Source organism: Triplophysa dalaica, chromosome 6 (genome assembly GCF_015846415.1).
Source record: "Triplophysa dalaica isolate WHDGS20190420 chromosome 6, ASM1584641v1, whole genome shotgun sequence".
NCBI classification, from domain to species: domain Eukaryota; kingdom Metazoa; phylum Chordata; class Actinopteri; order Cypriniformes; family Nemacheilidae; genus Triplophysa; species Triplophysa dalaica.
The window spans coordinates 2,560,742-2,586,750 of NC_079547.1; the positions used below are offsets into that span (position 1 = coordinate 2,560,742).

Consider the following 26,009-nt stretch of genomic DNA (forward strand, 5'->3'; position numbering starts at 1 on the left):
CGGCCAATCAGATAGAGCAGGGGGAGTGACGCATATGCAATCATATGAATGACATTAGGTACCGTAGTATTCCGTACCACTGCGACACAGATAAACTTGTTCCATAATTTTAGGTACAATAGCGCCTCCACACGGACAGAAGCGCTTAAAATGACGCACAACATTTTGAAACAATTACGAAACATTTTTATTTACCAAGAAATGTGAATCCTACGTGAAATCATACTCTCTATGATACTGTTTTTTTAACTACAGTAAAGTGTGTTATATTAGAATATTTAACAGACATACAACTGTATTCTTGTAATATTACCTCTAGTAAATTGGTAAAACTGTAAATACTTTAATATTTAAAACAGTGAGATTCAATAACCCTGTGGTATCTAATACAGTTCACTATAGTAAATAACAAAGTGTACTATAGTATTTCTTGTCATGGGAAATATAACAATAACAAACCTTTTAGGCTTAAAAAGGCAAATCAAACCAACATAAAGTGTTCAGCAATACATTTATTTCGATACTATGTACAATGTAGGCGTAGACATTTTCCTAAAAGAAAATAAGTGCCCTACACAGACAGCGTCTCACTTTTCCAAAAGGCAGGATGAGAACAAACGCAGGCCTTCCGCGGCCAGTTATGATAACTTAGCAAAATGGGTCCAAAAATATACAAATATAACTCAATATACAAAATGACATCAATAATGCTACAGGCTATGGCGAGAGGTAAGTTGCTAGCACATAAATAGTCCTTGAGCCAGAACACTGACATTTAGAACAGACGTAAAGTAACATACCAACGGACATCGAGGCCTTGGAGGTTTTTTGTGATGAACGAATGATCGATGTGTCTCTGTACGCGTGATATGTGGCTTGCGCTTAATTCTCATCTAAAGGATTGTTCGGGTTCTGAAGGTTCACAGAAATGCACAGGCAGGTCTTGAACGTCGGGAGACACTGAACATGATGAAGGGCCTTACGTTAACAAATATAAGAACGCAAACCTTTCATTCGCCCGTTCGTCATCCAAACCAAACTGACCTTCGGATCTGACAGACGGCAACATGCAATTCACACGCACACATATGAGAATGCATCTCGTACACGTAGTTCAGTTGGCAGTGATTGTACATACAGACGTCATACAACTGCTCAGGCAGTTGACAGAAGGTTTAATTGAGTTTAATGTTGTAAACTGGATATACTGTGGAAGAGAGAGAATAAAAGAGAGAGAGAGAGAGAGAGAGCATTGGTCTCTAGCCCCGCCTTGGCTCCAGTTTGAAGGACAGCTGTGATAGTCTTCTCTGGTTGTCAATCACGCTCAACTGCCGCACGTAATTCCTCACATCTTGTGGATTCTTACTCGCCAGAGATGCTTCGGCATCTGATGGAGGTCAAAATGGTGACAATGACATATGTTAGATCAGATGTTGTTGAAAATCTGCAGTGTAAATGCAGTCTCTGGACACAACAGATTGATGAGTAGTTGACTCACTAAAGGGTTGACTTCTGCAGTGCTTCGCCGCCCGGACTGTGTTAGCAATCAGTCTCTGCGGAGAGAACAAAATATCAACACAATGTTCTCAGACAGTTTGTGTGGATCCGGGGTCACAGACCGAGGAAAAACACTCACCATCTTCTCAAAGTTCACCAGTCCATCAATGAAAGTCCTGTTCCCCTCATTAGTGAAGGTCATGTCTGTTAAGAGAACATGGCGTTTAGCTTTGCAATAGAACAAATAAATGATTATAATGTCTTTTATTCCTATTTATTCCTTATAGAATATTCAGAATAGGCCACACCCATACCTTTAATGAGGAGGGGCATAAAGGGAATAATTGGCGGCTCCATTTTAGCAACAGTGAGGCGGTATGCACGGTGATTCCTGGATGGATCCTGGGAATACAGAGAATAGATCATTAACAAACAATTAATGGATTAAAAACACAATGATAAAAGTAGCAAAATTTCAGAATAATCTTTTAAGAAATGTGAAAATGCAACATGTTTGCAATAGACTCACCAGTAAACTTTCAAACTCTGCGTAGAACTTCTTAAATTTACTGGGTAATTTCTAAAAGACAGGAAGAAATGTTTGTATTTTAATAAACAAACTTCAACATCCATATTTGGATGTTCCATCAGTGCAATCTAGACTAAAGTCGAATAATTAAATGATGATATTAGGAGCATCATTGTATTCAAAGCCAAAAAAAATTATACATCACTCATTTGTTATTTATAATATGATAAATAAACTGAATGCTTTACTTGACATTAGACTTTTATTATTTTGCACTATAAATACAAGAAGCTGGCTTCCTTAAAGTGTATTATAATTTTTGATGTGGCCTAACTCGGTCACTGTTCTTTACATTATGTAAGATGCTTTTATGCAGAAAATAGTAAATCACAAAAAACAACTTGCACTGACCTCCCATGTTTGGCCGAGTCGGCTGACCGCAAGGTTGCACATGCCCATGATAATGGCGAAGAAAGAGTTGAGATTCTTAAACTCTCGACAGCTGAGGAAACAAACACACAATACACAAGATGTCTTCAGTAATGTCAAGAATTCACATCGAGCCATATTCTGCACGTATTGTGTTGAGTTTGTGCGTTGGAGAGCTCACTGGGCGGCTATCTTGATGAACTTCTTGAGCAGTTGAACGCGTTTGCTGAGCGTTGCACACAGACAGACCTCCGTCACCACCCACAACTGAACCTGATTGAAGCGCTTCAGAAACAGCTCCAGATTGGCCGTGGAGCGCCTGTATGCTTGACGGCTGAATGTGTGATACACCAGCTCGTACTGCGAACACAGACGCACATGATCGATGCATAACGTGGTTTTTAAAACCGTATTTGTGTGTATCAGCTTGCCGGCAGGAATATTTACCTCATGCACGCAGCTGAAAAGTTCCCAGTCGTACTGAGTCATCTGGAAGGCCAGATCTTTAGAACTCATCAGCTCAAAACTGGACATAGACCCTGTGGACGGACCCTCTTGCTCTGGAAGAGGATTCTAGCCATGGTAGCAAAATGACAAACCTTGTTTATTTTTAACAACAACAAAGAAAGTTATAGATAACAGGTTTAAGTGTCATGGTTCTTTCGATCTCACCAGTAAGTCGAGCTGTTCTCTGGAGCAGACAAACAGTCGTCCATTCACTCCCAGCGACTGGAACACTGACACGTCATTGGGCTTTAAAATCTGCTTTTCTGTACGCAAGAAAATCTCAGAGTTAGTCACATCAGAAATCACGGCCTGTGCGCTTCCCCTTTCCAACTGCAAACATGTTCTTGGCGATTAAATTCACTTTATTTATCCAACGTAATATTTAGACTTCAAAAACATGGAGAAATCACAGATGAGATCTCTTTTAAATCTCAGTAATATGGAGAGCAAATCTGCAAGTCTGCATCCAAGATGAACCAGAAGAGGTCCCAACAATTTCACAAACTGAGTTTGGATTAGTCAAGTCTGCAATCTAAAGTCAATATTATTCACAATCTAAGTATGAACTCAAACATTTCTCATCAAACTGACCCAAAAACAGATATTTTATCTCTACAATCTGCATTCATTTAAACATCCATACTCCTCATTGATTTTAATAATTGTCTCATTTAAATTTTCTAATTTTATTTCACTAATGCAATTTTATAGAAAAACATGAAATAATCTTTTGAGCTGTTCAAACTGATCCGTAGATGAGTTTTAAATGACAGAAATAGATCTGCTTTCAAACAAAATGTTGCTAGAGCAACAAAACACAGAGAAAAAAAATCAAAGTTTGTTTGTGTGGTCTTTCCAAGGGAAACTAATATGTTGTTGTCATATGTGTGTCGAGATGTGTGTGTATCACCTCCAGATCCGCTGAGGTTTATTAAGAGCAGCTCCTCACTGGATCCCAGTTTATCCGTCACTGCGGAGATGACCTCTCTCCCCGTGGCCAACACAGAAACGCGGATGGTGGTGTACGTGTGGTCACTGCAGTAAACCTTTAAGAGTACTACACATATAAAAAGATCGAGAATGAATTATATTATCATAATGAGAATATATCTGTACATTTACTGGAGAAAATGTTAGTATTTCCAATATGAAAGAAGAAAATTCTGCTTAATGGACATATTTTTTCTTAAATTTTGAATTTTGTATTCCCTAAAAAACTTCTTAACTTCTAAATTGTTTTCTCAAGATTGATTGACAAAGCATTTCTTATGAAAATAATGAAGATGAACTTTAGAAAATATTCAAGAGCTTCTTAATAAGGATCATCCTTACAAACATCCTATAATTTATCTTAAGAACAATCTAATATTTTGTCTTAAGAACAGTTTTGTGAATCCGGTCTCCGGTTTCCACTAATTCTGTCGAGTTCAGGTGAATGATATGTTTGATTGTCTGTAGCACGGAATATAATGATCTTTATGACCCTAAATGTTCAATTAAAACATTAATTTATCAGGTAAAAGTTATAAAAGGGAGAAAACATGTCATCATTTATTTACCCTTATGTCATTTAAAACCTGTATATGACTCTTTTCAGGGGAACACAACGGTAGATATTTTGAGAAATGTCTCAGTTAGGGCTGTCACGGTTATGAAATTTGGCTGATGATTAATAGTGTAGTGAATCATTGCGATTCATTGTCTGTTTTAGGGCTTTGACACCTTTAATTCTCATTTTTATTCGGCTTTGAAACAACCATACAACAACAATTTATTTTACTTTTATGTCAATGAAATTTTGATAGGCTGGTTTTCAAACTAAGATAATATAATATTATGTAAAATAATATAGAATTGTACTGCAGATTATATTTATGGTATATGCTTTAAAGCTTTTTGGTGCTTTAGTGTTATGGTGTTGTGTTTGTAGATTTTACCAGTATTATCATACTTAAATTACAAAAGATACATTAAAATATGCAATATCCAGGCACTACAGTGTCTTCTTTAGAGATGTGCAATAATCTGAAACCATCACGATGAAGTCAAACAGCAGAGGTCAGAAAGTCATACAGGTTTGACATGTCACAAGGGTGAGTAGCCTAAATGGTGAAACAATTTTAATTTGGGGGAAAAATGTGCATTTAAATGAATTTTTACTTAACATGCAGGAAGTCCATTTCAATTACATACAGTATATGCAGTACTTATGTGTTGGAATAAAGGATGAAGGTGTCACATTTGGTCACTACTGTACACATACACATACTCACTGTCATCAAAGCTCCTGATTGGTTGCTTTTTCACGAGCCTCTCTTCCCCAGAGCTGAACTGTCTCAGGAGAACTTTATGCTGAGAGATCACAGTGAAAATCATTCATAAATGTCAAGTCAAACAATAAAACCAACAAAAAACACATATACAAAATGTATGTATTATTTATCACATGACGATTTCTAGACATTTGTGGTTACTAAACATAAATGTTCACTGCTAGGAAGCAAAGCTCAGTTACCTTTTTTTGAGAAGTTCTTGCATCATCTGGACTGAGAGAGAAGAGACAACATTATAGACTGCGATACCAATCTCAACCGCTAGAGGTCACTGTACCACGCGGTTTATTTAAATGTATCAAAACCACAGTACCCATTCTACAAATAGTTTATTTCATAAAATGAACGTACAACAAAATTCAACAAATGGTTTATCAAACACAATTATTATACAATAAAATAATAATATAAATCTATAAATAAATAAAGTTATATTAGTAGACACTAGCCAAACAGACTGGAAGTTAACTGCCGTCCAGGCACAAGTGTCCGATGAAACCGTCAATATCATTCATTTTTGGGGGAACTATTCCTTTACCCCCCCCCCAATAAGAACACTTACTACTGCTTAACAATCTTCTCCAGGTCGGGCAGAAGCTCCTTCAGCGGACGCAAAACTCTTGCATCATTCGATACGAACCCGTGCAGCTCCTGTTTACAAAAACAAAACAGTCTATTGAATCTGCCTTGTCAGAGCAGACAGGTGGTGAGCGACAGCATGCTCAGCTCGTGTGTGTTTGTGTGTTACTAACCTCCAGAAAGCCGATCATTGTGTCGTCCTCCAGCAGATGGTGGCCCTGCAGGGCAGCCCAGCGAAGAGCCAGACTGAGCACCCGTCTCTTGCTGGCCACGGCGTAGTCTAGACGCTCCTGCTCTGAGCCCTGAGAAGCCTGAGAGTGATAGGTACACATGGGCTAAGGAACAAGTGCACTGGAAAAACAACTGAGCGGTTCAGAGGGAACATTAAGATGACGAAAACAGAAAGAGGGACAAATTGATCGATTGATTCTGCTAGCAGGATATTGAGACAGGAGGGCAGGACACAGCTGACTGTTGGGCATGAAGACACAGTGCATGAGCACAAAGTCATCCAGAGCCGGATCTGAGGGAATAAAAAGCGTGTATTTGAAAGAATCATCATTTAAACTCATGTCATCCCAAACCTGTATGACTTCCTTACTTCTGCAGAACACAATAGAAGATATTTTGTAGAAGTTTTTAACCAAACAACATCGGACTCTATTGACTTCCATTCAATTGAGACATTTCTCAAAATATTTTTTTCTGTGTTTCACAGTGATATACAGGTTTTGAAAGACACGAGGGTGAATAAATTACAACAGAAGTTTTATTTTTGGCTGAGCAATCGCTTGAAAAAGGCGTAAGTAAGAATACCCGGTTCAGAGAAATGAATGTCCAGTCGCATTGTCTCCAGAAGATGCTCCAGAATCTTCTCTGGAGTGCCAGACATCACAGTGTACCTGCCCCAGACACACACATGTTTGTATTTCACAGTTTGATGAAAGTATATTTAACTTGAATGATGTGAGAATAAACTGAAATAAAATGGTTATATACTTGAAGTGGACAGGTATGTTTCCATGGCCGGAGGGCCGGAGACTCTTTTGCAACACAAGAACATCCTGGTCATGCTCCTTCAGACGCACTGTGTTTGCTTCAACATCCTACGCACACACAAATATAAACGTAGTTTAGTATTTTACATTATATACACACACAAAACAAACTTCGAGCAATTTGGTATTGGCGTCAGTATGTTTCAGTTTTATCTGTGGCAGAGGTGAGATGTGTTTGTACCCTGAGTATTCGGTTGAAGTCCTCTTTGTCCACTCTCAGAAAGTGGCAGTTGTCCTCTCTCAGGACGATGGAGGCAGCGCGGGGGGCGTCGTTCACCAGGGCCAGTTTGCCAAAATCATCTCCTTCATGTAATGTACACACCACACCCTACACACACAGTCAGAGTCAGTCTGACAAACCTAAAACTATCATTATTTATTTATAGATATTTTTTAATAGAAACACCACAGACAACTGACTCATTATTGCTGTCAATGTTAATTTTAGGGCACAACGCCCTTAGCTGTTATAAAAAGCTTATTGCTTTTACAAAACGGTTATTCCATAAGCGTAGCAAGGTTTCATAAAATGAAGTAAATAAAATGTATTCAGGCTATGTAATGCAGTCAGCCGGTATTATTTTACAACGGCTTAGAACTCGGCTCAACCAATCAGAATCAAGGATCAGAACTGACCGTTTTATAATATTGTTTTTATTGAACAACAAATCATGTATTGTAATTAAAATGGCATTATAATTTTCAATTATTCCTATAATTATTTTATGATTTTCCTATTTATTTCATGTACTTTCTTGCAAGCTGGAATTGCATGTGGATGGTCGACAAATAAATGTTATTTTTTTTTAAATAAAATAAATACTACTATAAGAGAGATTTATCTTCATAGTGATATTAATAATAATTAATTAATGTATTATGTTGTTTCAGATTTTTTATATTATAACATTCTATATTTATATCATTATAGATTATATCATTTCATATATTATTACTTAATTTTATATATTATATCATATTACAGTTTGTTTTCTAAATGTCTGCTGTCACAACAATGGGATATATTTGTCATCTACCCATGTTCAGTTTTGTATGGCAGCAGAAGAAAATGATGGTCTGATAACAACGATGAATGAATATTACAATCCTATAAAATTTTTACAGTTAGTAGTACTGACATTCATATTATGGAAAATCTAAAGTATTTTCTGTAAAGCTCCTTTAAAACTAAACAAAATTGTGGAAAGTTTAAAAAAAATATACAACTGTAATATTTTTAGACGCAAATGTATGTCATTGCATAAAATAACAAACCAATCAAACCAAATTTAATAGATGTATGATGATGTCAGTGGCCCTTATGTTCACACTGGTCCTAAAAATATTAATGACAGATATTTGAACAGTATCTTTGCTGTTTAACAGTATATTTCAGAGCTTAGTAAAATAAAAAGTCCTTCAAAAACAAATGCCCCATTGTTTAATATTTTGTAATCTAATACAATGACATTAAAACATTTTACTGTGCTGTAAGTGTCCAAAAAAGTCACTATAAATCACAGGAATATAAGTGAATGCAAGTGTTTAATAAAAGCTCATGAACATCACCTTGCCGTATATAACAACATTAACAGATCCCTTCTGGATAATGTACCATGACGTGCCTTCCTCCCCCTGATTAAACACTGAAAAACACAAAGCAAACACAGAAAATAAGGTTATGTATCCAAAAATGTAAAATCATTATTCCCATACTTTATCAATGAATACACACTGCTGCACTAAGACTAAAGCGTATGATGGTGGTACAGTATGAATTCTTTACACTAGGATTCATCCCTTTCTATATTCATGTATCTTTCCACAGCATTATTATCTAATATGTCTATATCTGTCAATTTATCATGAGTTAAAAGTGATATTCAAACTTACAGACAGTGCCTGCTTTGGCATGTGACTCGAAGATAAGGACGCTAGCGAGCTCTCTCTTCACCTGCAGGGGGCAGCACAACAAGAGAACATGTTAGCATATATTACTGCACATTTCAGACATATCAGATCAATTTAAATTAATTCATTACACTACTGATCAAAAGTTTTTTGATTATTATTGATTTTTATGCATTCTCCCAAGTAGGACATATTAGTACGGAATAACACAAGTGTATTTACAATGGTAAATAAATAAAAATAATTAAAACATTTACCCTATATATATATTTGCCCAGAATTATAATACATGTTTTGCTGGCATTTTATTAAGCAATTTTAAAGTTACATTTTTAAAAAGTTTGAAAGGAGTTATCATCCACTTCAGACTTTTATTTCCAGCTTTTTCTTTAGTAATATTTTTCTCCACGTTATTACTTTAAAGCAGCCAGACATAGGCCTTCAGATCAACAGATTTTTTTTAAAGAGTAACCCTAAACTTTCACGTGATAGAAAATGTATATGCATAATTATAAACAGAAGTTAAACTTACAGTGTTCGAGAGATGAGAGAGCGCTTTGATATGCAGCAGTTCATCATATATGATCTCAAGATCTTCAGCGGTTCTTTGACCTGGCCTGAAGAGAGAAGCCAAAGCAAAATCAGAGAAGGAAAGAGGCATATTAAATACAGTCTCAAACATGTCTCTGCTAATGGAACTGCGGGGTTACTCACGGTTTCCTGAGGATCATCCGCATGTGTGCATCAGGGCCGATCTGAGAGAGGAAGAGGAGTGTCTCCTGCAGTTCCTCCTCAGCTTCACGCTTCTCGTCGTCGCTAGGCAACACGCCATCCTCCTCCTCATCATCGAGGAAACGATAAAAGAGGTACTTATCCTGAAAGTTCAGCTCGTGGTCGACTGTTCACAGGAAAGTAATGACGGATGAGATAGTAAAACGATTCCTTTGGTGCAGTACGAAATGATGACTTTTTGATGTTTGAAGAGGTGGAGGTGCGTACCGTGGTTTAAGACTCCTTCCTCCAGAAATACCTGCCACATTCCCACAGCATGACCTCGACTGTGAACACATGAGCTCTGCTGAAGCAGCCAGTCCACCAGCTCAGTGCCGACACAACACTGCCTGTAAAAAAACACACGTCATACAATACAATTCCTTCTGTCCCCATGTCTGTTGTCTCTTGTGTTCCCTCATGGACCCATCACGCCCCATGCTCAGCACCTGTCCCGTGCTTGTAATCATTGCATCTGCCCGTCATCAGCCTCACCACTGGACACTATGGCTGTGTCCGAAATCGCCTACTTCCATACTATATAGTAGGCGAAAATGAGTATGAGTCATGAATAGTATGTCCGAAACCTCAGTATGCAAAAAACAGCAGGCGAGAAATACCCGGATGGTCTATGACTTCCGCCGAGATTTGTGAGTGTGGATCGGTTAGAAACTTATCTATCCCATGATGCCACTGGAGCTGAGCAACGGCTAAATTTCAAAAGTAAATCGAATAAATATTGCAGAAAACTTAAACGCAGACATCCGGTTTTAATGTAAGTGCCAATAAATGAATTGGACTAAATTTTGTTTTTATCAACTCTCACGTGTAGGTTGCTGTTAACATGTCAAAGAACATTCGGGTCACATGACCATAAAACATGGCGGACGCAGTATATCCGAAATGTATTCATACTACTCCCACTCATACTATATAGAACGTACTGTTTTAGGTCGATAGGTATATATTTAAATTCAGTACATATTGTCACAGTAAGCGATTTCGGACGCAGCCTATCAATAGAGGGTATGCATTGATGTCACTTTCTTACGTGAACACGCTGGTGCGGTGTGTACAGGCCTTTAGACTTTAGATTTATATCAGCGCACATTCAATGCAGTACAACTAATTCTATTGTGAGCTACACATACATTGCACAAAATTCTCATTTGATCATAATAATGAACAAAAATGAAATGAATCAATCGAGAATAAAAAATACACGATACTTAATGTTCTTTAAGCAGAAATGTATTTCTTCCTTCTTCGATTTGTATAAGTTCTATAATTCAAATGAATGAAATGAACACAGGAAACATCACACACACATGCACCTACACACACACCTGTAGGTTTTAAGATGATATTTTCTGTCTCTGATCATGTGAGGAGCTCTGGCCAGTATAGCATTACGTAAGACTTTCTCTGCCCTCAGGATCTTTTCTGATGGGACCTAAAGTAACATCCAAGAGAAAGACACACAAACACTCATACACCGAAAAGCACACTTTTGTGTGATACACACACCTACGCTCAATTCGCTGGTTTAATAACATTAAAGAGCTTCTGTCTGCAGATTGTGTTTGAAATTCAATGAATACATTACGCACCATCAGCCTTACACGAAGAGGTTGACGATAGCCTGCAGTCTTGAGTTACTATCAATTTACCATCCAAATAAGGACAATGTTCTCAGGAAAACGTGTATTTATGTATTTAATGTTTGAAACCCAATACACCTCACAATATTAACAGTCAATACTTTAAAGGTTTGTGCCAAGATCACATTCATTTCAGAAAAAGAACAAAAAAATTATATGGGGATGAAAATTTAGATCAGAAAGTACTACCTTGTTGAGGTTTTTTGACATAAAATTAAGAGGGTCTGTGTTGTCCTTGTCTGGCATTCCTGTTTCAAAGAGAAAGATTGCTGAGAAATAATCCTGAAGTACTTTGAAACAATGTATGTTCTGTGTTTTTGTGTCCTCACTTTCATTAGCAGTGCCGCTATCCATGGCTCCGTACGGCGGGGCGAGAAGTGCGGCCATACACTGCCTGTATTTCTGCAACACACACACAAAACATCATGAATTCATTTTCAAAGGTGAACTGCTTTTACATCAAGGTGAAAGCTCTGTAGTAAAAACCCTGAGCTGCACACTTTCAAGGCTTCTCTACCTTGGCAACGCTGTGAATATTCAAATGTTTTCATTCTTTTTTCTCTACATCACTATGGTGATGTGTTACGAAGTGATTCACGCAGCATGCGCTGAATGGGATTCACAGATACCCGTCTGAAATCTCACCTGAAGTTCAAACACACACATTATCCTGCACCTGTTTCACATCTTTCCAAAATGTCCGAAGATGACTCATTCATTCTGTGTAAATGATGTTTAAAACACCAAACTGCAAAAAATATTTTTCTTAATGAACTTTTGACTTGGTTTTATATCAGAATTGAGTTTCTTACTCAACTGATTTGTGTTAGTGCCGCGAATTGATTCAATTCCCGAAGAACACACATATTGATTTTGGATGAACTGTAAGTTTGTATAAAGGTGTTTGGAGAAATATCAAACATCCTGAAAACAAAATAAAATGTCTTCAAAAGCAAAACTGCATGAGGTATTGTTTTAGACTTGTTTTATTGGAATATATATTGATTGTGTGCATTTTATATACTCTATAAAGTGTGATTTACTCTTTTTTTGAAACAATTTACACTCAAAGACACTTTATTCAATTTTAAGCTGTTAAAAATGAATGAAATATACTGTTTAAGTTGAGTAAATGTAAGTAAAGGCAAACTTGATGATTGACTCAAATATTTATTTTAGAATTCACCAAAAATATTAAGGATATATAAAAAATAACATGTTAATTAAATACTTATTTCTTTTCATTAAATAAACTTGAATAATATAAATAAATAAATACATAAAAATAACCTTTAGAGAAATTATCTGATGGTTTTATTATTAAAAAAATTAGTTAATAAAGCTGTTTTTTTGAGGTATTATCTTAGCTACTGAGTGCATTACTCAGGAATTAATTATTTTATATATTACACTTTCCAATTATTCACTTTGTTAACATTATTATGTTAAATATTTAGTGTTTGTTGAATGTTCCCCTATTTTATTTCCCTATACTGAGTTTTTTTGTTATGGTTTTAAGAATAAACAAAATATAACACATCGTAGATATCTATATAAATTAGCCTAAATACACATACAGCTCAAAACAAAATCTTTCAACAATCATTCAAACTGAGCCATAATAATATTAAAATCCAATATTTTAAATTGTTTTAATAGTGCTGCTTTTACCCTTTTAAACAGCATGCCAGTCTTGTTAGAGCATTATAACTGGTGTAACCCCAGCAGGATCCTTCAACACATGCTGAGGGATTAAGATCATCTGAGCGCTCTCATACACACACAATAAACCTTAATTAACAGTTTCAAACACATTACAACAGCTCAGGAAAAGCTTTCAGTCTCCGATGAAACCTAAGGATATTATATCCGCACAAAAATCTTTCTGCTGATAACATGACAAGTGTGTTGGAACTACAACAAATTGAAGTTTGTAGCCATTCAGGCACAGTTTCTGACCAGCTTTGTCCCATTCACACAAATGCACTTTGTCTACCCTGTTCCTTCCTGTTTCCTGAAACTCACACAAAAGGCTAAGTCAATTTTTGGTAACATCTCCCGTCCCCGGCACACATGCGGAAAGTAATACATTGTTCAGTCTTCCAGCTGGCTGCCTTCATGTAGGTTAAGTAATTCAGCGAGGATTGTGTAATTAAGAGCACATAAGCACACAGAGCAAGTGTATTTCCTCTCCGGGTGCCTGAACGCCTGGCACAGGACTGCCCGAGAGAGAGAGAGAGAGAGAGAGAGAGAGAGAGAGAGAAAAAGAGAGAGAATGAGAGAGAGAGAGAGAGAGAGAGAGAGAGAGAGAGAGAGAGAAAGAAAGAGAGAGAGAGAAAGAAAGAGAGAGAGAGAAAGAAGGAGATAGAGAGAGAAGGAGAGAGAGAGAGAGAGAGAGAGAGAGAGAAGGAGAGAGAGAGCCCTCAACATTCAACTCACATCCACAAGCACATAACAGCTGATACCCACCTCCGATGCCCGCTCTCTTTACCCCATCATTCACAAAGACAAATAATAAATAAAAATACATAAAAATAATAAACAAGTAAAATGAAAAATCTAGAAAATAAAAAATTATAATAAACAAGAGTAGGCTTCACAAAAAATCTTAGAGTATTTCTGTCAGTACAAATTGTTTTTAGCATAACTCACTTGATGTGTATATATATTTATGTATATGTCATATATTTTACAGATATTTTTTCTTGTTTTCAACTTTCTATATTTAATATAAAAACTGTATTGAAAGAAGGGAATAAGAACAATAATGAAATAAGGAAAATCATATGGAAAGGAAAAACTTGATAAGTGTGCCAAACCTAACCAAATCTTACTATGCTAAACATAAATCTATTATTATAATAAATAATTAAAAAACAAAACAATACTGTGTTTTGAAAATACAAAAGATACTGAGCCTATAAGACTCACCCTGGTTTTGAGTCTCCAGCTGTGAATCCCTGCAGACGTGATTCTTGACTACATGTACTTCCTAAAGCCAGACAACTTCACAGCACCATCAGACAAAACCAGCAAAGCCTTTTATCTTTTCCAGTCTGACACACGCATACATCAACATAAACACGTGCCACCTGCCGCTCCTGTCACACACGCCGGTGTACGGATGATGTGTTCCAGCGCTCCTTGGATCTCTCCGGCCAAACATCCGACTGGACTTCAGTGGCCGTTGCCAGGCAATAGCCGTAGCCAATCAGAGAGCTGCGTTTGCTCAATTCACCCTCTGCCGTGGAGCTCCATCTAATAGAGAGAGAGACTTTGGGCCGCTAAAAGGCTCTCAAAAGCTTCAGTCCTCATCAATTATTAAGGCTGTTAAATCGTATTTACACTGAACAGACAGCTGTGTGTGTGTGTGTGTGTGCCCTGTAGCAGTGGTGATATCACCGTAATCACATCAGGGAGGTGGCCAGTCTGTCTTTGTAAAAGTGTGTTTGTTGGAAAACCTTTATTAGACTTTTTCGATATACATGAATGCAGCGTGTGCTGTGGTCCCATGATTTTACTAAAGGAAGCATAGTGTTTGGGATTTTATATGTAATAAAACCATAGTAATCACAAATCCACTATGGTCTCAATACATAGTTTAACCATGATATTTGTTGTAAAGCTATGAAAATAAAAATGATAATCTGCCAAAAAAAAACATGGTTACTAACTTAACTTTACTCTAATAAATTCCTAACGGGGTAAATAACCTTTCCGTGTAATAATGTCATAAAGTAAATCCAATCATATAATGTTATTTAACTATTTTTTATCCTGTGACTTTCATACCATTGATGTGCTGTCAATAAAGCCCCTCTTTGGATGGGAAACAAGAAACAGCACTTATTCACGAGCTGTGAGTTTCACTCTCCGGATGTCTCATGAAAAAGAAAACGTCTCTCCCTCTGTTGTACAACCTATTTCTTCCCATTCATTGATGTTGTGTAGACCAAAACTAAAGTGAATATGTGATAGTAAACAGTGCTGGGTGAAAATGGGTTACTAAGTTCTATAAGGAATATGTTTTTATTTTTAAGCGATCTTATTATAGTTACCTATGATGTGCTTGCAGTACATACTTTCAACAGATCTATATAATTCATTTTGATACAAACTTTTAAGTCTAAAGTTTGCATTAAATTGAGCTGGAAATGCATTAGAAATGTGTTCTTTTTGTTGAACTTCACATTAAAGGACCAGTTCGCTTTCAAAATAAATATTCATGATAGTTTACTCACCCCGATTTCATCCAAGATGTTTATGTTTTTTTTTCTTTAGTCGAAAAGAAATGAAGGTTTTTGATGAGAACGTTCCAGTATTTCTCCATATAGTGGACTTCAATAGACTCCAAACGGTTGAAGGTCAAAATGACAGTTTCAGTGCAGATCAATGGGCTTTAAAGGATACCAGACGATGTATAAAAGTCTTATCTAGTGAAACGATCGGTCATTAAAAAAAATTGTATATGCTTTATAAAGAACAGAGCAAGGCGAGCATTTGTGTTTACAAAGCATGTACTATTTTTTTTAATGACCGATCGTTTCACTAGATTAGATTCATATTTATCGTCTGGTATCATTTAAAGCCCTTTGAAGCTGCACTGAAACTGTCATATGGAGAAAAATCCTGGAATGTTTTCATCAAAAACCTTAATTTCTCTTTTACTAAAGAAACTAATATATAAACATCTTAGATGACATGGGGGTGAGTAAACTATCATGAACATTTATTTTGAAAGTGAACTGGTCCTTTAAAATATCATTATTTTGGACTTAACTTAAGAGTTCTACTGTCCATGTGGCCAAGACTAAAATAGCTTCTAAGAAGTAAACTGTAATAAGTAATACAATTATTTTTAAAAGAATGTCATTAAAAAGTTGTTTGTAATTAATAAATATTTTGATGTATGGTAAAGTCCAAATACTCTCTAGCTGGTTGTACGAACAGATTTTTATCCAAAAATGACTTGCTTTACAGTTGGACACTGACGGCTGCAAAGCATCTAAAGCTATGTTCAGCTTAAAGTGAACCAGACGTCTGATGGACATCTGAAGCGATCAATCACAGATTGTTTGGGGCGGGGTTATCCGAGAGAACAGATAATAACTCTCTGCGCTATCTGTAAATAAACCTACAGACAGATCGATACTGCAAAAATGTCTCAACAGTAGTTTGACTCTTAGCATGTGAAATGAGGAAGGGTTCCTTTTAAATAATTTGCGGTATAAAAATGATTTAAAATATAAAATCTCTTCAATGAGTTTTCACAGGGTATACTGTTTTTAAAGCGTTTAACAGGCTAGATACAAACAGACTGTGTTGGCATTGTGTAGATTTTGTTGTGCACATACATTATAATAAATGAGGCTGAGTTTGATGATAATGTTTGAATTTATTATTAGCATTACTGAAATGCTTTGAAATGGAAAACACACACACACATGCGCACGCACACAGACGCACTCACACACACAAATACATCGACTCTGTCACCCTGCCTCTCATTCACACACACAGTCATACACAGACAAAACATTCTCACATGAGCTGAAAACAAGAGGGAGACAAAGCGTGAGACAGAGAAAGCGTTAAGAGAGACCTTCAACTGGATTGATCCATTGATGCTGTAGACTGACACATATTTTATGGATGTTTGCTCTAGTCCATCAACCACAATAACACAATAACCTTTCAGTCTAATGCACAAATGAATCGCATTATTATGTGTGTGTTACATACGCAACCGATATAAACCACATAGGCTCATTGGCAAGCTGAAACTATTTACACAAGCAGTATTAACAACAGAAGCCGGACGCCCTCTGTGTCTATACACACACTGAGTCACAATCACCTCCTGTTTAATCCTTAAAGACATCACAAACAATCAGCATATTGAAGTCATTACCGCACAGAATCTCCACTCCAAGCCTTTTATGATGTCAATTGTTTTCATTTCACTTAAGATGCCAATACGATCTTTTCCAGGAAGTATAGCAAGCAGAAGCATACACAGAGATCAAAACACCTTCATGCTCATAATGCGAATAAAATAAAATTAAATCTTTTCTAGACTCTTTTTCTGCTAAATGTACATGACAAACTTCAAAGACTCATGACTCTTAAATCTACTAGCAAACAGACTGGCTTACACTCACACATTCACACTTTAGTAGCGTTGGAATCACAGACCCCCTTTTTAAGATTCAGTGACAGACAGTTTGAGGAGAAATGCCATATTACTGCATGAGGAGGAACCAGTCCAGCTGTTAACAGATCAGAGAGTGCCCTCCGGTGGTCCTGATGGGGGACCGTCACAAAATTTCTGTCATTACTCATGTCAGAAAAATCAAATTGAATTATTGTTGTATCATTCTATCAACATTTTTATTTCATCTCAGCACCTCAGTCCACTCTATGAAATTTAGCGGCTTCTAGCGGTGAAGTTGTGACAAACGGCTCACTGCAACCCAGATATTTTACATCACATTTAATATGACTTTGGGGTTTGACATGAGAGGTCACACACTGTGCTCTGTTGTATTGCAACTGAAGCATTCCATACATACAGAAAATTCCTGCCATAACAGTACTGTTAGTATAGTCATTTGACATTCTACACATGCCTCATTACAAATGTGCTTTAAAACATGTCAGTATTTTAGCAACATTTATTTGTATTTTTGGTTTTTATATTATGTTTGAAACATAAGAAATATGTAAATGTATCATTTTAATTTTACATTTTAATATTTTAATTTGCTTTATTTTTTTACTTTTATTTTGACAGAGTTTTATTTATTTGTTTAATAATAATTTTTTAATTAATTAATTAATTTTCCATTTCATTTTATAATATTTATTATTTTATATTATTATTTACATTTACATTTATGCATTTGGCAGACACTTTTATCCAAGTCTTACATTGCATCATATTATACATTTGTATCTGAGTATGTGCAATCCCTGGGATCGAACCCATGACCTTGGCGCTGCTAGCACCATGCTATAACCACTGAGAATTTGGGGTTCTTTAAAACCTATTAAAAAGTGATGTTTGCCATCTTGCATCTTGACCACACCCCCTCGCCTTAAAACTCCGCCCCACACAGACAGATCTAAAAATAAATAAAAACATCAAAATGACTGAGAGGTACCCTTCTTTTTGATTGGCTAAAACGTGAACGGTGCAAAAAAGAAAAAGAAGACAATAGGATAAGCGGGGCGTGTAGACTGGTGGCCTGTCTGTGTTTGCATTATACTTGAAAAAAACGTGAAGGTAGGGTTGGGACTTGTTTGAATTTGATCAATTTCAATTCCGCTTATCTTATAGATTCCACAATTGAAGTAAGACATTGAGATATCAACCTGTATGGTCATTTAGCCTTCTAATTGACCTGTTTGCAAAATTATACAGTATCTATATATATATGTATATATATATATTTATGAACACCGTTTGTGTATATATACAAATATAACCATGTTTTTAATTTTTTTAATTTTAATGACCATAGTTGAACTACAATCATGGTTAAACTGTATTGACTATAATGACTATAATTAATTTGTGGTTCCAGTGCTTTTTAATGCAAATACTGTGTGAATACTGTTGTGAAACTATGCTTGCTATAGTAAAAATATTGTTTGTTTCATAAGGGCTTTTATTGAGATATCAGCACATCACGCAACATATATATATATATATATATATTTATATATTTATATTTCCGAAAAGATGCTCACAGGAATCAATAAGAGGAAGTCAACTTTTAATCTCAAGTATCCGATTCCTATTCCTTTTGTTTTCGATCCGATTTGATTTCTAGCCTTTCGCTTCCGATTCCCAACCCTATTCAGCACAAAGTGTTCTGTTATATATATATATATTTTGACCTTATGGCTGCTTTCGTCTATCTCCTTGTATAATTGGCACATTTATGTTTTGCGAGGTTTTCATGTTTTGCGAGAGGTGCACTAAGAATCTTGCAGTTTGCTTTGACTACAATGACCATGAACAGCTATTCTATATTCTATATCTGTTTAGATATCTGTTCATTTATCACTGATATGTGTCAGGTATTAAATCGCATACAGCAAATAGAATGAAAACAACAGCAGGCAAACGCACCTCCCACAGGCTCTTGAACTCCCTCTGTTCGATGCGCAGAAGTTCGCTGTTTTCTCGGCTGACGATGGTGGCATGCCGGGGGGTGTTATCCAGGATCGATTCTCCAAACGCTGTCCCAACCCCTAAAGTACAGATTGTTACAGCGTCCTGTTGAACAAGGAAAAGAGAGAGACATGGCAAAAAAGAATTAGACAGATAATCATATAGATGTATATACTCTAGTTCTGTGCAGTTCCACAGAGATTCAAACCCATGACATGCCAGCTAAGAAGGAAACAGGCATGACATCTTTGTGAGCTAATTATAGAATCTTGATGATCTTTATGTAAATTTATGTATACTGTATATGAGCATGTGCTCAATGAGGTTGAAAAAACATCATTGCGAGAAATAAAAGCACACACATTTATGCATGAATCATAGAACACATTTGCTTTTGTCATCGTCTTGCATTTGACACTCATTTGATAAGAGCAGCGTGATAATGGACGATTGCCCAGTGGACCACACCTAAAATTAAAGCAACCATTGATATTGCATTGAAGAAAGAAGAATTTTCACATACATGGATCAACGTGAACAACACACAACGCTGCAAAACATTGGAAGTGTGTAAAATAACATGACACCATGAGCAAATCTGCAGGTAATTCTTCGTAAGCACAACCCAGCCTCTTTATATATATGAATGCTAAAGGTAAATATAGGGCTGTCAAACGATAAATCATGATTAACCACATCCAAAATAAAGGTTTGTTTACTTAATACAGTATATACTGTGCATATCTATTTTGTATTTATAAACACAAAAACATGCACATACATATTTAGATGGATTTATGTATATAGACCAATAATTGAAATTATATATAATTGTTTATTAATTCTTCTTTTTCTTTTCTTTTAAATATATGCATGAATGTGTATGTATGTATATTTAAAAATACAAAAATAATACTCACAGTAATAATATTCACAGTACAATACTCATGCATATTAGACACAAACTTTTATTCTGGATGCGATTAATCGTTAAAAGGTTGTTGGTTCTGTTTTTTTAACTATTCATTTTGTCTCCGGGGTTTCTACTCAAATAAAAATAGACACTAAGTGTTAGAAGAGACTCTCCTAGCTCCCTCAAAACACATGAAAACATGATTTGGTCCCGTCTGACTGTTTCTGTAGAGATCTTCCATTGTTGTGTCACTGAAACAACCGAGGCAATGCTCTGAATGAAGGATTTATCTCATTTAAAGGATCTCTCTGGGGCTTCTGGGTATTAAACGCAATTTGGACTCAATGGACAGAAGGGGTTTTATTTCTTGCTTTATTATGTGAATTGAATCAATGCACCCTGAAGAATCTTCCTTTTTTATAAATATCCAATATATATGATCTGTTTTACATGAAAGACAACTGTTGATATAACGTTTAAGTATACCGCTTCTGAATATATTTCATAGCTAGAATCATTTTGCTTAGATAACTTTGATAAGTTTCCTCAAACACTTATTTTAGTCTGGGACTATAGGCTTAAGCCTTGTCAGTGTAATAATTTCTAAATGTATGAGTAGATATATGTAAGAAGACGTCAGCAGTCTCAATATAATTCGGTTAAAGCATTCGAGAAAAAAATCATCTTAAAATATACAAACAAAAGTTTCCATTGAAGTACTTTGTCGGTTTTATATAGAAGCTTTAACATGCAGCATGCAGACATGATCCTGATTCTGTTTACCTGATGGTTGGCCGTCTCCGACACCTTCACATCCAGTGAACCAGACAGAACCGCGTACCAGCTGGTACCAATATCACCCTGTCGATACACTGTGGCCAAACAAACAGAGTTTATATTGCAGAAAGTATCACATTATCACAATTTCACGTTATTTCATCACAAAATCCCTCAAGTAGCAAAATCTACGACACAATCTCATGGCAATTAATTCGTTCAACTTTTTTATAAGGTGGCTAATTCATCTGAACTAGTAAGATTCTATTTTTCCATTTTAGTTATTACACTTACGATTTCATACAATTCTTATCACACAAATGTATTGATTTAGCCACCTGGTGAAAAAGTCTTTAGCCAACTTAACAAAAAATATTTTGATAGGAAAAAGAATTGAGTGCAGATTCACTGATCAAATCCACACAAGCAAAAGAGAAACAACCCCACAATACAAAACTACATCGGGTTCTCACAGGTGATGCCTTTCTCCAGGTATTCATAGAAGCCACACATGCAGATCTGCTGCAGCAGGTTGGGGTGAAACCTCTCGAAGGCGTTGACCCCCTTCAGTCGAGCCAGAATGATGTCCACGTCCTCCCCTGAGCGTTCTGATGGCCTGCCAAACACACAAACACACGCTAAATGCCTGGATAGACACATGTGACCTACAAGACAATCCTGAAGTTGTCGTGATGCATGTGACCGTGATGTTCATGTTGGTATGGAAACAGGCTGAACACAAATAAAGTTGGGTCTGTTGGAATGCACAAGTATAAACACTGAACTATCTGCTAACATGGAAATGAAAAGTTTCGAATTTCATTAAATACACATTTTAAAAAGTGCTCATGTTGGACTGATTCAATTTTGCTCAGTAATAAGGCTTGTTTCCCCTGTAGCATTTTATTGCTAAATCAACCAGGATTAAACATATAATTTTATTATAATAAAATAATAGTTTAAAGCAGGCATAATTCTGCGTTCATGCCATATGACAGATTGAGATATTGTAGATGATTATGAAGAGTTTGTTCTTCTTCTCGCTGTGTAAATAAAGTAATGCTTCTCAATTCTCAGCTCATTAAAATGACATATGTGTGTGTCCATGCACTTCCATTAGCTTAACAAAGTCAGCGTACTCCTTCTGTGCAAGAACTTCTTGTTGCCATGGAGATAATAACTTTGGGAAATTAGAACGGCAAAAAGACGAGGCTTAATCATGAACTCATTTTCCCAAACCTTTTCCAGGTAGTGAGAGAACTAATATAGTAACTCAAAGCTGTAGTTCAGCCAAAAAAATTTAATTCCTGTATCATTTATTCACCTCATTTTATTCCAGACCTGTACGAGTTTCTTTCTCCTGCAGAAGAACAAAAGAGGACATTTTGAAGAACGTTGATAAGCAGACAACACTGGCCCCCACTGCCTTCCATTGTATCGACACAAAAACACCAGGGACATTTCTCAAAATATCTTCTTTTGTGTTGCACAGAATAAAGTGTCAAATACAGGTTTTGAACCAAACGAGAATGAACAAATTATGACATATATTACCGTCATATCATTTTTGGAGCACCAAGAAAATCTGTAAGTAAGCAAATAAAAACCCCACATTATACAGACCGGTCAGTCTCTGTGATCTTCATTGAAGTGGAAACACATTACCCGCATATATCCAGCGGCGCTGTGAGCAGACACTGTACTACAGTATAGCCGTAGGAGCAAAGCCATGTCTGTCTCGCTCACTGTTATTTAAATCCTTTTCATGAAAATTTCAAAGCGCCAGCCCTTTGTGAAGACCCCCCAGTCCTTTGAAATACAACCTTCACCATTTATTCCAAAAAAGGAAAATCTGACAATATAGACGGAGCTTTAGTGTCATTACAAACATCATTGCTGTTATGTGTCCATGATATCCAAAAGAGGAATTGTTAAAAATGTTTATGCGATTCTTTTCTGTGCAATCTAACTATGAACACGGCAGAGCAAAATCTCTAAAAGAGCCATGAAATAATTCTAGACTGTATGTGCATTATAGTTTTTAAATTATTTTTATTTCATTTTAAATTTTGGCCTGTACCTCACAGCTATTACGTGGCTTCACAAGGCATGAAATATGGATAAATGGAAGTTAAATGGACTAGAAAAAATGATTCTACAAAAAGGAGTTTGACACCACTGGTCACTATGAACTGTGGCATGAAAAAGCTATGCGAGGATTCCTAAACAATTCTTCTTTGTGATCCCGGAATACAGAGTCATACCGGTTTGATAGACGAGTAAATAATGAAAGATTTTTTTGGAGGAACACAGGTCATTAAACTCAACCATGCCCACTAATAATATGATGTGACCCGGCCGGACCTTTTAGATTCCGATTCTAACATGTTCTGAATCAAGGAGTGTGTGCATTTATGAAAAACAACCACTAGAAGCACAAACCCAATGCAAACTCGAAGTAACCAATGCAACCTCCACATTGGGTTAAGGTCGGATTGAGCATTATAAAAATGTTGGCTATACTAAGTCATTTTTTAATCTGGCAAACCCTTGACATGAAATCAGACACATTAAACTTTAAATTTCAACAAAGCATCCAATACAATATTCACGGTGCCAGTGATGTGTAGAAACACAGAGAAAGCACAGAGCCACACGGTATCATCCAACATTGCGGTGTGTTTCTGAACGTGTGTGCTCTTTTATTGATTGCCGGAGTGTTTGTCTCATGTTAAACGAGTGTCAGCGAGACCATAGATATCCGTAAAAAGCATTACATTGATCAGCTTAAAGACGTTCTGCTCAAAGAGATTTTAATAGTCCATTAAAAACATCAGCCTCTGGAAAGCCATCACGCCCAGAAAGGTGATCTCACTTTTCCCTCCCATCGCCATGGTAACCTGCAGGGATGTGTCTGGGCTAGGAGGGGCTGTGATTCAAAGTAAGATATATTCTCAGTAAAGATCAATAACTTTACTGGAGACCAAATTCTTTGTAAACTAATAGTGGTTTATGTTTAGAACAACACAACTTTGCAAGCATCCAGTTATGAGTTCGCTGACAGGTTCACTCATCCGCTTTTAATTCATTGGGTTACACAGACACAGATACACACAAACACACAACACAAAAGGCAGAGTACGCTTCAATAATGCAACATCCGTTCGTCCACAAATAAAAAAAACACACAAAGACACCACAGACCTTGCAAAGGGCGCACATGCATGACCAACCCGGCAAAATCCTTCATTCAAACCATGTCATTCACCTCAACGTCCTCTCTTTCACTACTTATAAAATGAAATGGTTATTCGAGACATCAATTGAAATATGCGCACTGAATGCACATTTAAACACGATCAGTTGGACGCAGGTGATGCTTTGCGGATGCGGTATGGGGAATCACGCATTCGGCTACAGTCACCTTGTTGGAGAGCCTCCTGACATCGACATAAAGACCACTTAAATCGCTTTTGTTTGATCTCATTTGTCTTTCTCACCTCTTATCTAGGCAGATGATCCACTCGGAGGAGGCCACGGACTGCGCTGAGGGGTGCACCGCCACCATCTTCGGCTCCACCGGTGTGCTTCGTGTTCGGATCGCAGATTTCCACCGATCGAGCGCATCAGCATCGGGGATCGTCCCCCTCCCTCTCCCTCCCCCGCCTCTTTCGTCAACTGGATCTCCGTTGCGCGGACGCGTCGTCACGACGCCCTTTTACACGAGCACATATCCGTTCGGATCAGCATCATCTCGCGCATCGTGCAGAAGCCATGGAGAGTTCATGTAAAGCGTTAGCAGGAGAGACGTGATGGGCTTCTGATATCTCTGAGAAGCAAGTGTTGGTGTAGTGTTTGTTACGAGACGTTTCTGTTAGATAAAGGATATTTTAACATCGATTCACCTCATACGGCGTTCTGACATGGTGCTGATGCTGCTGCTATGGTAACCGGAGCACGGATGCTGCATCAACACTAACGGCCGTTTCACACATGCTCCGTTTGCAGTGCGTTTGCGTATTTTCTGCTTGAATCCAGCGCCATCTATGAATTTATAGATATTACAGAGAGGTGTAGCTGAACATGCTAAAAAAGACTTTATTCCCACTTAAACAATTTCAGTTGTGACCTTTATTCACGTTTTCAAAATAAAGAAAAATTAAGATAATCTTTTAAACTATACTGTTTGAACCGATTGCATGTCGGTCATCAACAACTCGTTTTATATGTCGAAAGTTAAAATCCAATATCTAATATTAGGGATCTGTTTAGTTAAATGCAATAAAGTGTCAAGTTGTTACACACCGCTAATGACCTTAATTGAGTGTAACAAAACAAACACAAAAATCACATACAGTGGTATGAAAAAGTTTAAACACCCCTAGCAGAATCTGGAAAAAGCTGAAACTTTTGGAAAAATAAGAGGATTTTTTAAAATGAAAGTTTATTTTTAATTTAGTCCTGCCCTGAGTAAGTTATTTCACTAAAGAAATGTTAACATAAAGTTCACACTAAAGAATAATAACAGAATTTCTAAAAATAGCCCAGCGCAAAAGTTTAGACGCCCCTGATTCTTAATACTGTATGATGTTACCTAAACCATCAATGACAGTTTTTTTGTTTAGTCATAGTTGTTTAAGGGTTTCTTGTTTGTCATGAGTCATTAGACTGTCCACTGATCTTCAAAACAATCACCCAGGTCCTCCACAATCTTTGCTTTTTCAGCATTTCTTGATATTTGACTCATGTTTAGCAGTAACTGTATGATGTTGAGATTCCTCTTTTTGCATTGAGGACAATTAAGAGACTCATACACAACTATTACAATAGATAGAAACATTCAGTGCTGCCCACAAAGTCAACAT

The 26,009-nt window shown here is 36.6% G+C and overlaps 1 protein-coding gene across 2 annotated transcripts; it reads right to left on the reverse strand.

Moving 5' to 3' along the window:
• Nucleotides 1-439: 439 nt before the first annotated feature.
• rapgef4b (Rap guanine nucleotide exchange factor 4b) lies at nt 440-25,058 on the reverse strand. 2 transcript variants are annotated; one of them, XM_056751161.1, is made up of 30 exons: nt 24,645-25,058; nt 21,618-21,760; nt 21,151-21,239; nt 19,413-19,559; nt 11,605-11,677; nt 11,465-11,523; nt 10,961-11,067; nt 9,843-9,964; nt 9,558-9,741; nt 9,376-9,460; nt 8,826-8,886; nt 8,502-8,578; nt 7,114-7,260; nt 6,874-6,980; nt 6,691-6,776; nt 6,319-6,397; nt 6,048-6,198; nt 5,858-5,946; nt 5,478-5,508; nt 5,236-5,314; nt 3,873-4,019; nt 3,128-3,225; nt 2,903-3,028; nt 2,637-2,815; nt 2,438-2,528; nt 2,027-2,077; nt 1,812-1,899; nt 1,637-1,701; nt 1,499-1,553; nt 440-1,387 (listed from the first exon to the last, which is right to left on the reverse strand). In XM_056751161.1, the coding sequence occupies exons 1-30, from the start codon at nt 24,710-24,712 to the stop codon at nt 1,260-1,262; spliced, it is 3,012 nt and encodes a 1,003-aa protein (XP_056607139.1). In that variant the 5' UTR covers nt 24,713-25,058; the 3' UTR covers nt 440-1,259. The 2 variants fall into 2 exon arrangements, with proteins under 2 accessions (XP_056607139.1, XP_056607140.1); XM_056751162.1 differs by lacking the exons at nt 19,413-19,559; nt 21,151-21,239; nt 21,618-21,760; nt 24,645-25,058 and adding an exon at nt 14,207-14,457.
• Nucleotides 25,059-26,009: the final 951 nt, after the last annotated feature.

What these genes read in the sequence shown, in the direction of transcription:
- rapgef4b (XM_056751161.1), bottom strand. Translation starts at nt 24,712, where the DNA reads ATGGTGGCGGTGCACCCCTCAGCGCAGTCCGTGGCCTCCTCCGAGTGG. An exon ending in ATCATCTGCCTAGATAAGAG is followed by an intron (nt 21,761 to 24,644) that starts GTGAGAAAGACA and finishes TGTGTTTGGCAG; the next exon opens with GCCATCAGAACGCTCAGGGG. An exon ending in AACATACCTGTCCACTTCAA is followed by an intron (nt 6,777 to 6,873) that starts GTATATAACCAT and finishes TGTCTGGGGCAG; the next exon opens with GTACACTGTGATGTCTGGCA.